This window comes from Pectinophora gossypiella, chromosome 3 (genome assembly GCF_024362695.1).
Source record: "Pectinophora gossypiella chromosome 3, ilPecGoss1.1, whole genome shotgun sequence".
NCBI classification, from domain to species: domain Eukaryota; kingdom Metazoa; phylum Arthropoda; class Insecta; order Lepidoptera; family Gelechiidae; genus Pectinophora; species Pectinophora gossypiella.
The window spans coordinates 12,955,854-12,970,641 of record NC_065406.1 but is presented as its reverse complement, the minus strand read 5'-3'; the positions used below and the strand labels follow the sequence as shown (position 1 = coordinate 12,970,641).

The window sequence follows — 14,788 nt, the reverse complement described above, 5'->3', positions numbered from 1 at the left end:
TGATTCTGATAAAGAACAACATAACAATCAGAATTATATCCATAGCTCATCTCCCTTATTCTTTTCGATATGGACACAGCCAGAAGTCGTCAGACAATAACATGAATATGGTGAATGAAGAAATATTATCTTAACACTTTCGCGAATACTTACCACCGGTCGTTGACCTTCCGTTATTAATAATTATATTATGGCACTTTGGATCGCGACATCGTTTGTCGGAGTTATGACCGTGAAAGTATTAATTTTAAAATTTAACTAAAAACCAAAAAAAAATTAAACCAATATAAAAATAAAAAAAAACAAAAATAAAAAATAATAATTTAAATTTAACCAATGAGCGTCTTTCCAGGCCACGTTCCACAACAAAATATAGATAGCGCTGTACAGAATTGCCTGGTAATTTTATGACTAACAGATATTATAAAATATGCATCTTTTGTCTTTGTTTTTGGGTATTAATGATAACCCTTGTTACTACACCCAGAGACAACACACCTTCCACCCATTATTATTCTGCACAAAATAAAGCGAAGCAACATAGGTAGCAACATAATTCTGTGTCATATCTGAATCAAATATCAAGCAACCATTATTTCCATTTATGCTTCTGCCATCACATTGTAGAGGTAATTTTGAATAATTATGTACCCGAGAAATGAGAAAATCATCATCACCAGCCCATTAACGTCCCCACTGCTGGGGCACGGGCCTGCCCTATGGATGGATAGGGAGATCGGGCCTTAAACCACCACGCGGGCCCAGTGCGGATTGGTGGTTATTAACGACTGCTAGTGCAGCCGGGACCAACGGCTTAACGTGCCTTCCGAAGCACGGAGGAGCTCGAGATGAAAATTTTTTTGTGGTCACCCATCCTATGACCGGCCTTTGCGAAAGTTACTTAACTTTAACAATCGCAGACCGAGCGCATTTACCGCGAGAAAATAGGTATTTATTATCTCGTTAAACCTCAGCACCATCTTTATTATAATCAAATCAAATCAAGTCAAATATAATTAATAATAACGGAACTTAATTAACGGACTTAACTGGGGAACGTAGCCTGAAAAATCCGTCATTGCATTGCTAAATGAAATTATGATTGCCGGTTATATAAATAAATAATAATGTATACGTATATAAGCATGCGAGAAATATATTTATTTTGTAACATTCAGTTTTAGTTCAAGATGTTGCGCCGAGCCAGCTTTCCCATCGAATTGTATAAGTACCAATTCGTATGTCACAATTGCTGTGGCCATCTGAAAAAAAAAACATAAGGCCGTGGAGTCATTAAGTATACAATACAACATAGGGGCGTAACACGTGACAAAAATATTCATTTTGTTATGAATGAATTTGTTATTATTTAAATTTAATTTAATATTATTTTATACCTACGTATATAATAATACCTAGATTATTATATAGGTACGTTTTGTTAATGTGACTGTAAATTTTTTTTTTCACTGTCGTGATTGCTTTTCGAAACCGTTACCGCCTAACTCCCCTCTTGATACGGCCTCTATGTGTACGTAATTTTTTTTTAGGGTTTAAAAAGGTCACATAGAAGCAATTCATCTAAAAAAAGCAATATTACTCCTTATTGCTCTAGAGCAATAAGGCCGCCCAAATTGTACTGTTTTCATGTGTTATGTCTGATTGTTGAAATTTTAGTTCTGTGCAATAAAGTATATTTGATTTCATTTTGATTAGATTATTACTATTTGGCATCTCTTGACGTAACGCACTTGCTTTTAAGTAAACGCAAATGTCAAATTGCAATATTGCTTTTTAGATGAATTGTTTCTATGTGGCCTTTTTAACCCACGGGAAAAATAATAAAATAACACGTTATGATAATGTGAAGAGTAGCACAATACAATATACTATATATAGTGTATTTGTATTATATTGTATATACGTATATTTGATGTAAATTTCGGTAAACAAAGTAAGTGACTAATATTAATAAATCACCTATTATTTCTGTAGGTGTTATGTTTCGTGACAACAAAACATTATTTAATATTTGCCCTAGTTAGATTAATATCATAATATCGATAAAATCAAAAGGTCACTGGAAATTGACCTGTTGCCATTAATGTGTTAACTGACCTGTACTGAATTATTTCCTGTGTTATATTTCTAGAAAAATCTGTCGAGAAGTTTCAGCCACCTATTTATACTTAGTCACTGTTATACTGTGTATTACTGGCTTGCGTACCTGTACTGGTCTTGCACCAATAAGTTATTTTACCAACATAGTTGGTTGGAGCCGTGGTAACCCAGTTGGTAGAACGCTTGCCTCTCACTTTGAGGTCGCAGGTTCGAATCCAGCACAGGCCTAAACCAATGTATGTTAAATTTGTTTTCGAATTCATGTAATTATCATCACGTGCCCAGCGGTAAAGGAAAACATCGTGAGGAAACCGACATTCCCGAGAAATGCATTTTCGGAGGCATGTAACTTAACTGTCAGGCTAAACAAAAAATGTGTTATTACAAATCGAACACGTTAGAAGTGCTGCGGCCGCAGTGCTACTGTCACAGATTCTGCTTAGAATTATTATTTTAACTTGCCAATGAGTGACTTTCCAGGCTTCGTTGACCAAAAATAATATAGATGGTGCTGTTCAGATTAAATATGATAATTACCTATTTTTTCATTGCTCGGGGTACATAATTATTCAAAAAAGCATTTATAAAATAATTGTTGCTTGATATATAGATCAGATACGTATTGAATTATATTTCTATAATAAGATGTGTGGTACCCAAGTGTAATAACAAGGGTCATCACTTATAACCAAAAACAAAGATAAATTATGCATATGTCTGTAATCCATGAAATTAGTAGGTCAAACGAAGGCAAGGTTCGACCGTGTGCGAAACACTAAACTGCGCTCCAAAACAGGTATCACTGATATAGGGAAAAAGTCCGTCAAACTGAAGTTGGACTGGACTGGACACGTTTGTCGGATGCATCCGGAGCGATGAGCACGTGTCGTTACCCACTGGACACCTCAAGACGGGTATAGAAGTCGACGCAGACCGCGTAAAAGATGGTATAAGGATTGGCAGGAGATCGCGCAAAGTCGAGAGAAGTGGTTTTCCAATTCTCTCGACTTTGCGCTTTGGTTACTTTGCCCAGCAGTGTTATCCAATAAGATAAGCTAAGAAACGATCTGTACAGCGCCACCTATATATGTTTGGAGCAGGCTACGTCGTCCATTAGTTTCATATTCATTGGTTTTATTAAAATCCGTCGCCTTTTGCAGCGTAGATAAATTATTTTAAACCTAGTTTCTCGCTAGTATTCGTTTTGTTATACGGCGGAAATTATATAAAGCAATTTGAAGACATCAGTGGCCAAATTAAATTAGGATAAATAATTTGTAAGCAAAGGATAAGAGATTTATATGTACCTGCAACAACATGCCTCTGTCAATGTAGAAGAAACCCATTCCGCTTAAAGCAACGAAATCCTGCGTTAATTGCTTGGCAAGCCTTTCAACCTGCAAAAATGTCGATCAATCGCCTTAGTATGTTTTTTTTAATAAGAATGAGTCTATACAGGACGTTAGCGACATCGTAACGAAAACTTTGAAGGATTATTCAGACTATGATTCTGAGTTGATATCAAGTGAAATTTCGGAACATGCATGTAAATGTTAGTGTTTTTTTTTTTGTAATTATTTTCAGTTTTTATATTTCTGCAATAGGAAATCGCAAGTGATAACTACTCACAATAATAGTCTGAATCATCCCTCAAAGTTTTCGTTTCGATGGCACTAACTTTCTTAACTTTCTTTCTTTCTGGCTGGCGAGGAGTGGGTGTATATTATTATTATTACTATCAGTAGCGGATCATGCGTTGGGGTCATCAGGTCGCAGACAGTCTTATCTCCGTAGATAATTAGATAAAATTACAGTGGCTACCCATGACTCAACCTGTCGCGTGGGGGGGTCATGAACCTCAGATCCGCCCATGATTACTATGTATATACCTCAGCCTATCCCTTTGGGGATACAGACGTATATTATGTAATTCATGTTTGGATCATAAGTGTTTAACACGCGCTCAGCGTCGAAGGAAAACATCGTGAAGAAACCCACATTCCCGAGAAATGCATTTTCGGAGGTATGTGACTAAACCTGTATTGGACTGGTTTCCCTTCGCAAGTTGGTCAGAGAGGTAGTCGCTTCCGTAAAAAACCGGACCTGTCAAATCTTCAGGTTAGGTAAGCGAAGTCATTCAAAACAAAATTAAATACGTACTTCAGTATTATAAACTCGGTTTGCGCAGGAGTGTAAGTAACGTAACGCCTTCTTTGAGTTGACGTTTACATCCGCCGCCGCCAATACCACACAGCCGAAACGAACGCAGAGCCAAGCCAAAGACAATAAGTAGTACAGTCTCTTGATAACGGCTCCTGATATTCCTTGCCTAGTAATATGTATAGAGAGAATGTATAAATTCTTTATTGTACACATAAATATAGTTAACAATGATATTAAAAATGCGAAACAACCAGGGTACAAATAAAAGAAACGTATATAATAGGGTGTTAGTGAGTTCGTAACGAACACTAAGTAGGATGATTCAGACCATGATTCTGAGTTAATATCAAGTGGAATTTTCCATCGCAAAATTCATGATTTCTTTTTAGTTTATTTTTAAAATTACTTATTTTTAATTATATACTTTTGCGGTGGAAAATTCCACTTGATATTAACTCAGAATAATGAGCTGAGTCATCTCTCTCGGCATTCGTTACGATATAATATAGACCACGTATATCGCGCGTGATACGAAAAATTAACCAATAAAATTTTATCTATAGTCGGGTATAGTTTAATACGATCTATTCTTAATCGGCGTGCTATGAGACAATTGATTGAAGAGAAGAGTTTTAGAATCGAAAAAAATAGAATCGCATAATCTCTGCTTACCCCGGTGAGAAATAGGCGTGAGTTTATGTATGTAGTATATATGTAACGCGTAGTTAATAGGGATGATTAATTTATAGCATCACGCGCGATATAGCAGTACCATGCTGCTTTTTTAGCAAAAATTAAAGCAATTAAAATACTTATACTTTATAAATAGACTATTTTCGAGACCTACATTGTAGCCTTAGGTGGCTGAGCATTGGGCTTGCTCCACTCTATCTCTTTTTGCCTTGCACTATTTAAACTCGTACTATCTCTTTCCCTCCCCAGCACGTCTGGCAATAGTAGTCTAGGTACATCGGTTATAGTACTCACGTGATTCCTAAGAACAGTTGAAGACAGATGAAGTAGAAGTTTCCAGAACTAGACAGGAGTATCAGACTACCAATAGAGGCATCTACTTTTCGAACCAACAATGCCTGCTTCACGTACGATTCTCTTATCTTTCGCCATGTGTATATTCGCAGAGTTTCTGCATACTAAAACATTTCACTTCATAACGACAAGAGATAATAATATTAGGCAAAAATATAAGCGCGTAAATTAAAAGTAGCACAAAGGGGTTAAAAGGGCCACATCGAAGCAATTCATCTAAAAAAGCAGCATTACTATTTGACATTTGTTTGCATTACGCACTTAAGTAAGTACTTTTATATGCGCAAATGTCAAATTGCTTTTATACATTTTGTTAAATTTGCTGCATACATGGTTATTTTCTAAAAAAGGGCCTTTTGTGCACTGGCTGTACTTGCAAAATCCTTGGTAGGTAACATCAGTTTGACGCATTTCTATTTTAATTGAACTGTGATCTTTATTAGCTCGAAGAATTTCATGAAAAAAGGTGACAACAAATCAAAACTAACAAAAAAGCACTTACTTTGCAACACTTTTTCTCCCTTTTATATTGCATGCTGATCTTAGCAACGCACTGGTTGAGCCTGTGGTAGCGTGACGTCAGACCCATACTGACCAGCACTATAAGCAAGTCCTGGAAACCCCATAGTATGGTTGCGATGTTACTCATGAAGAACAGAGGCACTGCTATCCAGTTGGAGTAGTCAGCTGAGAGGGAAAAAGAAAACATTTCTTAGAATATTCTTCGTTTGTAAATTATCTCGTTTTATACAGACACTACACGTTGACGTTATCGTACATGAGCATTAGTGTGTATGACGTCAGACTCCCATACGATTAAAGACTAAAGTAAGACCGAAGGGGTGGAGTAAACCTAGCTCAGCCGTTGGTGGGGAGCGGAGAGTTGCCGTTCTATTCGTAGTATTATACCTTATTCTATGTTTAGATAACAAAGTTTTTTTTTCAATGAAAAAATGCTTTTGTTTCGTATACAATAAAGAATAAACATAAACAGTAAGTCGAGGTATATTGCAGCATCATAGTATTTTATGAAGTCTATTTTAGTAAAAATATTAAAAGTCAGGAAAAATGTATGGGATTGACATACCACCTTCTAATAATGTAAATGTCATACATTTTACATAAATTTTAACACTGTCACTGTTGATGTTTATAATCGTTTGCAACCTGGCAAAGTCGCGTGTACAGATATTGAAACCATGACTACTGGAATTTTTTTGCAGTGAGATAGTTATTGAAAAAAAATGTATAGTATAAAAAGGAAAAATTGTAAAGTACCATAAAAATTATCTAGTACTTACATAATTGTACTTACTTGGCACAAGTATGAATCCATGTGAGGTCAATATATACTTCTCTAGAAGTAACGATGGTGGAGTATCAAATTCAGTACACGCTAATATGCTCAGGGTATGTTCAACTGTCAAAAAAGATTCTCCATTACTTGCCACTTTTAATTGAATACCATCAGTGTACATAAGTACTTTTAACGTGTAGTCCTTAGATACTTTCTATCATCATCTAAGCCAAGTCAAACTTTTGGAAGCCCTAAAAACGTCTTTACTCTCAAAAAAAATAGCCACGTAATATCACAATAAAGACACTTCTACGTGAACAGTTTTATATATCGTCTTAGGTTTGAATTCTCCGCGCGACGTCTACGCACCGCGTCGCCAATATACTTAAACTACGGGGACTGGGTTGTTGAAGTTGGTCATTGTACAGTCATGAGCAATATAGTATACCCACTTTAGGACTCTGTCGCACTAACATATTTGACATTTAGTGAGACTTACAGTTCAATTTGTGAAAAAGGTTAATGAGACATGGTACCAAAGTGTATACATATTAATGCTCGTGACCGTACTCACAATCGACACTATATAAAAAGAAAGGGGTCTTAGCCAAGTTGTAAACGATTATGACAATCGACAGTGACAGTGATAAAAATATAATCTTCTGAACTTCATGGGCTGCGTAGTACCAGCGGTGGATGCAGGGGAGCAAGTAGACGCTGCCTATTTTGATTTTAAAAAGGCTTTCGATTCGGTAGACAATGACATTCTACTTAAAAAGCTGGCAGATATCGGTTGCACTCCACATCTGCTAAAATTTCTCGCAAGCTACATGAAGGATAGAAGGCAGTACGTGGACTACAGAGGATATGAATCTGAACCCTATTGCACCCTTTCTGGGGTAAGTCAAGGCAGCAATTTGGGGCCTCTGGAATTTATTATAATGATAAATGATCTACCAGAGGTCGTCAAACATGCAACGTGTTTATTGTTCGCTGACGACTTAAAACTTCTTCTCCCAGTAAAGAATTACTTAGACTGCCAAAAACTTCAGGATGATATATGTAAGGTAGTGGAGTGGAGTAACACAAATAATCTTCACTTTAACTTGTCTAAGTGTTCAGTGATCACTTTCAGTCGCTCTCATTCTCCCTTGCAGTACGAATATGTCATAAATGCGGTGCAGATGAAGCGAGTAGACAAAGTACGAGACTTAGGGGTTAAACTCAACGCCGAAATGAACTTTAAGGAGCATATCATGGAAGTATGTAGGAAAGCTTTCCGCAATTTAGGGTTTGTATTGAGACAGACGCGAGAATTTACAAACATTCAAGCAATTAAAGCGTTATATGACTCTTTAGTGCGAAGTCATTTGGAGTATAATTCGATGATATGGTCCCCTCACGAGGACAAATACAAGTCAATGTTAGAGCGTATTCAGAATAAGTTCACCCGATATCTGTACTTGAGACTCTATGGCATTTATCCCTTTTATCCGCTCATGTATCCAACTCTATTCGTTCTGGGTATGGTGGGATACAATAAGCTGGAAGCAAGAAGAAATTATGCATTGACGGAGTACATAGTGAAAGTGCTAAGAGGGTTACAACATAATGCGGAAATATTACTACGCTTACAGCTATGCGTACCAGACAGGTATATATGGAGGCGACGGCGCCCGCGCCTATTGGCAGTACCGACGGCCCGCACCAACCTTCTGTCAAAAGACCCATTTGTTCGAACCTTGCGCACAGTAAACGAGATAGCCGGGAGAGTGGATCTGTTTTCGTGTTCCAAGAGTGAATTCGCAAAAATAGCAATGAGTGTGATCTGTTATACTTAATTAAGGAAATCGTATATTGTGCTAGTTAAAAATAATTAATGATTAATTTTAAATATGTATCAATAAGTCCCCAACTCTGTCGCATTAGGTTATCCTGTAAAGATAGTTGTTGTGAGTGAAATAAATAAATAAATAATAACTGACACGTCACATATTGATGTCAATTTCATACATTTTAATCACTGTCTCGATGATCATAATCGTTTGTAACTTGGCTAAGGCCCCAGGGTTGACAGGATAGGCGCAACCCTAACCTTTTTTCAACACAGACGATCTGTTATGTTTGCTATATTAGCAACAGAATCACACTCACCCAAAGCACCAAATGCCATGAGACACGACACCATTATCATTCGTTTCTTTAACGTTTGATCACTAGGCACGATCATTGATAACCTCTTTTCGACTGATGCCCACTGTACTGATAGTTTGTTCCATGACGATGATAACCTCCAACAAAACACTAGTGAGAAGAATGATGCAGAATAGAACATTGTACCTGCTAAGCGTGCTGTTACACTCCCTGAAGCAAATGTAGAAGAAATAAGAGGATATATAATAATATAAAAGAGGCACCAGGAATGAGACGCATTATACATTATTAAAAAATGTTACGTTAAATACAGCTGAATTTAAAAAAATAGAAAGTATTTAAAAAGTTTTAACATTGTCAAACATTTTATTTGCCTCAGGAATGAAAGCCAGTGAGACCCAGTGCAGATTTATTATTTGAGTCTTTACGCAACTGTCCAATAGTGAAGTCAGTACAGCCAAGAGTGACTATTAACTCATCACCTCTCTAGCGTCATCCTGTTTTTCCCGGGATCCGCTCACCTAACCTGAAGATTTGACAGGTCCGGTTTTTGCGCATGTGCCTGTGTCTGTCTGACCTTCCAACTCGAAAGGAAATCCAGTCCAATACAAGTTAGGAAATCATTGATTCGAACCCGCGTCCTCAAAGTGGGTTTCAAGCGTTCTCCAACAAAGCTATCACGGCTCGACTTTTACATATTTCTATTATTGTATAACAATATCTATATTGAAATATAACCACTAATAACATACGCCGCGGTCCAGTAATTTGAGCGCCGGGCTCACGATCCGGAGGTCCCCGGTTCATATCCCGGTGGGGACATATCACAAAAATCACTTTGTGATCCCTAGTTTTGTTAGAACATTACAGGTGATCACCTGATTGTCCGAAAATAAGATGATCCGTGCTTCGGAAGGCACGTTAAGCTGTTGGTCCCGGTTACTACTGATGTAAGTAAGTAGTCGTTACATGAGCCATGTCAAGGGCCTTTGGCGGCTGAATGGTAACCCTGACACTAGGGTTGATGGGGTTGGTATTCCACCTCACAACCCATACGATAGAAGAAAACCACTAAATGTATTGAACTAGATGTTCTGTTTAATATTTAGTACTTACTATTTCCAACGGAATAGGCAGTCAACCCAGCTAGCAGCTTTATCAATTTGTATATGGCACCGACCTGTATTGCTAGGAGAAGCAATATCATAAGCACGCCCCACAACCTCCAAAGATTCTTCTTTGGACCTGCTACACCAAAGAAACTGGACGCTATGAATACTTTCCTCATCGTATCCAGAAAGTCCTGAAACAGTATTCATTATCATCTTTCCTAGTTCATTTAGGAATTGAGGTTTTGGTTCAAGTTAAGAATAAACCTGCGGCTACACGCACAATCTTTTTACACGTTAAGCTGTTGTGTATGTCGCATAGGGCTTTTTAGCGGGAACGGGACAGTTGCTTTCTTCATTGAGTAATCTAAATAATTAATACGAAGTGGTGTTTTGTGGTTAATGATCGCATTAAGTTAGTCGGAAGACATTCGCAAATGTTATTATATCGGAGTATTCAATGAACAAAGTGTATCTACCTATTTTCGCTTCGTGCCAGGAAGCCGCTTCATAACTCGAAAGTGTATGCGGACTTTTGAGTTAATTCGTTTGGGGTTCGGAGTAGGAGTCTACTCCGAGGGTGGGGGCTTAGGTTTGATCATCATCATTCATCACATTTCATTAATCATCAAGAAAAAAAAATACGTAAGACATGTCTGTATGGGCATAGTACCCTTTGCCTTACCCTTCGGGGAAAACCAAAACAAAAAAAGGATGTCGCATAATGAACTAAACTATCTACAATTTATCGAGCTTGTTGTTCGGTCACGAGTACCCTAATATGTATACTCTTTGAAACCATGTCACATTAACTTTTTTGACAAATTATATCGTAAGTCTCATTAAATGTCAAATATGATAGTGCGACAGGGTTCTAAAGTGGGTATTTGATATTGCTCATGACTGTACAACCAAAGCTATAATAGATTATGATTCACCTTTTATGTAAGTACGGTCACGAGTACTAATATGTATACACTTTGAAACCATGTCACATTAACTTTTTTGACAAATTGAACCGTAAGTCTCATTTAATGTCAAATATGATAGTGCGACAAGGTTCTAAAGTGGGTACATGATATTGCTCATGACTGTACCACTAAAAGGCACAGGTCCTCTCTTCTATTCCACCATTCTTTGTTACCCACTTTAACTAGCCAACTCAAAATTGTGGCAACATTATAAAAAAAACATTGTTATCGTGAAACCGTAAGCATTTAAAGAAAATCTTTTCATTATTCACAATTTAAACAAAAGCATAATGTGGTGTGCATATTTGAAAGTTGTTCTAAAAAAAGTTTATTTTTTTCCAGCCGCAGAATGCTTGTAACGCGAATGTTTTGGCTGTTGGAAATCCCTTTTTTTTTTTGACGTGACTTATTGTAGATTTGCCGCAGATGGCATTAACTACTTGGCCGGACAAATGGGGAGCGCTGAAGGCTCTCACCCGGTACAACGTTTAAGACAACAGGCCTGAGGGTGCCCAGTTGGGCGCGAACCTCGGCTCAGGGCGTCGTCTGAGAGGAAAAATATTTGAAAGAATTAATCGACCCTAGTGGGTCGATAGCGATAAGTGCTGAATGAGGGAAATCGTCGACCACGCCGGCGGGGTCGGTATCGGGGTCCTGAAGTGTTTGGTGTCGCGAGCTGATTGGCTGCCTCTATGGCTAGAGTAATCGGGTCGTCGGGAACGTATATTACGTCCTTCGGACGCCGATACTTTTCAGTACCGTCCCTAAGCGGGAGTTGGAAATCCCACAGGTAATATACCAAATGAGAAAAACATGTTTTGGAATTAAGTGCGACATTTGTTTTGTAACTTACATCGTGGAAAGGTTGGTGTGGGAATATCAGCTGGTTCTGATTTGTCACGTGAGGCACCCGTAAGTAGTCACCCAGAAACATGTTTACTGAAACATAAATTAAATAAAAATACATAATTCGTTCTTTTTCTCCCACAGACTTTATCATCATCAGCCCATTAACGTCCCCACTGCTGGGGCACGGGCCTTCCCTATGGATGGATAGGGAGATCGGGCCTTAAACCATCACGCGGGCCCAGTGCGGATTGATGGTTATTAACGACTGCTAATGCAGCCGGGACCAACGGCTTAACGTGCCTTCCGAAACACGGAGGAGCTCGAGATGAAAACTTTTTTTTTGTGGTCACCCATCCTATGACCGGCCTTTGCGAAGGTTGCTTAACTTCAACAATCGCAGACCAAGCGCGTTAATCGCTGCGCCACCGAACTCCTCAAACCCTTCCACAAACTCCTCCCACAGACTTATTTAACTATTATTATACTACACTATCATACACTATCATAAATCACATTGTGGGCCCTGGTTTGGTTAGGACATCTCAGGCTGACCATCCGTTTGTCCGAAAGTAACATCCTCACTACGACACGTAAAACCGTTGTTAGTCCCGATTACTACTTACTGACGTAAGTACGTAGTCGTTACATGGGTCAGGGGCCTTTGGCGGCATCTCAACTTAACTCCTCCTTAAGAATTTTCGAAACAAACACTTGACAATTTTAACAATGTTACGCTGCGTAACATATAACATAAACTATGTATATATACGTCCCACTGCTGGGCATAAGCCTCCCCTCAATGAACCGGAGGGGGAACATTGATGTAGTGTAATGTAACTAATTCCAGTATTAATTAATCGAGAAAAGCAATAATTTGAATGAAAAGCTGATTTCTTAACAGTCATATAACGTCTATTCGTAGAATAAAGTATTCCAAATTTGAATTCCATTTATGAATAGTTTAAATCCGTTTATTCATAAATCAAACCTTTTTTTGTTAATTAAAATATTTCATTACGTCAATAACTGAAATTCTCGCCTTTCATTCCTAATACCAATAAATTATATCGCTTAATTTACAAGTTCAGTGGGTAATTTGTAAACGTGTTTCGTGTTCACTATCATGCGGAGCTGTATATTTTTTATCAAAGCCGCAAGTCACCGGTTTTAATTAATTACTCTGGGCCTGTTTACGTGAACTGTCCAGTGAAAAATATTTTGTATTTTTTTAAAATCTGCTAAAGGGTTTTTGGGCAAACGAAAAGTATTGGCATAAAACCTATCTACAGGATCTTACAAAGTACGAAGTATATATCTTCTATATATTTTTACAGCCAAATATTAAATAAAATAAACTAATTTTAAACAAAATTCTTCATTCAAGTATCAGGAGCCTTAGCCAAGTTTCAAACGATAATGACAATCGACACTGACAGTGATAAAAATGTATGGGTTTGACATAATCACCTTTATGTCAAGCTCGAACATTTTTATCACTGTCACTGTCGATAATCATAATCGTTTACGTTCAGCTTTAAGTATACATAAACATAAACAGCCTATGTACGTCCCACTGCTGGGCACAGGCCTCCCCTCAATCAACCGAAGAGAACCACGCTGCTCCACTGCGTGTTGGTGGAGGCAAATAGGGTAACAGCCCGGTAATAGTATACATTGGTGCTAATTCCTGTAAATACCATCTAATTTTATTTTAAGTTATATGTGTCATTTTCTTATCCGTCGAGAAGGAAAGGGACGGGTAATCGACAAGCATAAAATTTATGGAACACACGTCAATTTTATGCACAAATCTAAAACAGCCGTCTAAAAATTTTACATCAGTCAATAACCCGACACAGTTAAGTAGACAGCACGTCAAACGGATTGCATACCAGCGACGTACCTTTTTGATTCGTCCGGGTTATTCATTGATTTAATCATTCTTCCTAAAATTAAGAGCTGTGAATCATCCGTCCCTTTCCTTTTCGACGGATATGAAAATGACGGATATAACTTAAAATAAAATTAGGCGGTGTCTGCAGGGATCGGGGCCATTATATCATTACATCACTAACTTAAGAGTCACGCTCTTGTCGGTGTAGCATTCTCCATGTTACTTTTCTAGGAGAAAAAATAGGGCAGTAGTTTCCCTCTTGCATTCCGCCCCGCGTACTCTGTCTGACGCCATACTAGAACTCTTATCCTCCACCTCTGAATAATACTGACAATTGCTGATGTTAGTGCATTAGTAAACATATAACCATAAAAGCATAAATTGTTTTAAAACTAAATATAAATCAGCCTTACTAAAAAAACAATTAACTGCATAAAAATTGAAACATTCCTACTGGAAAATGCTCAAGTTAAAAGATCATTTTTGATAAAATACTAACCCCATTAATTATATTACTGTTAAAATAGTTTACTTCTGACATTATACATTCATTCAAACACAATCTAACCCAACAAACACGCTTACACACACACACACACACACGCACACACGCACGCACGCCCGCCCGAAACCCGACCGCCCGCCCGCACGGCCGCACGCGCACACACACACACACACACACACACAAACACACGCACGCTCGCACGCATACACACACACACTCAAGAGTACCTACTTATAATTTTATTTAATTGTCTTTTTATTGTTTCTTTTTTCTACCTAAAGCTACTGTATAATTCTATTTAATGTCCTCTAGCCCTCGTTAACAATTACTTCCGCACAATATCCCACGAAGAGGAAATGACTGAAAATCAGCGCTGGATGGCGCCATAGTATGGCTCCATCGCAGCACAAGCTGAGCCATTTCCTTTTGCCCGTATTCGCAATATTCATTATTACCTAATTCATATAGCAAATGTAAATTGTTACTGGCAATAAATTTATTTTATTCTTATTCTTAAAAAAATTTTGGTCACGTAAAAAGCTTACCTTAAATCTTGATTGATATTACAATTATAGCATTCACTTAGTTGAATGATGTCATATTTAATGCAAATAACACCCCATTTGTTCATCAATTTGCTGTTAGTTATATTTTTATTCACGTTATTGTAGTCTATAA

General features: G+C 37.7%; 1 protein-coding gene across 1 annotated transcript; it reads right to left on the bottom strand.

The window, feature by feature from the left end:
- Positions 1–1,243: 1,243 nt before the first annotated feature.
- LOC126382305 (gustatory receptor for sugar taste 64a-like) lies at positions 1,244–11,792 on the bottom strand. Its single transcript, XM_050032124.1, has 10 exons — positions 11,716–11,792; positions 9,899–10,085; positions 8,783–8,992; positions 6,647–6,751; positions 5,834–6,018; positions 5,272–5,435; positions 4,282–4,450; positions 3,429–3,518; positions 2,340–2,347; positions 1,244–1,262 (listed from the first exon to the last, which is right to left on the bottom strand). The coding sequence occupies exons 2-10, from the start codon at positions 10,068–10,070 to the stop codon at positions 1,244–1,246; spliced, it is 1,122 nt and encodes a 373-aa protein (XP_049888081.1). The 5' UTR covers positions 10,071–10,085; positions 11,716–11,792.
- Between the last annotated feature and the right edge of the window lie 2,996 nt (positions 11,793–14,788).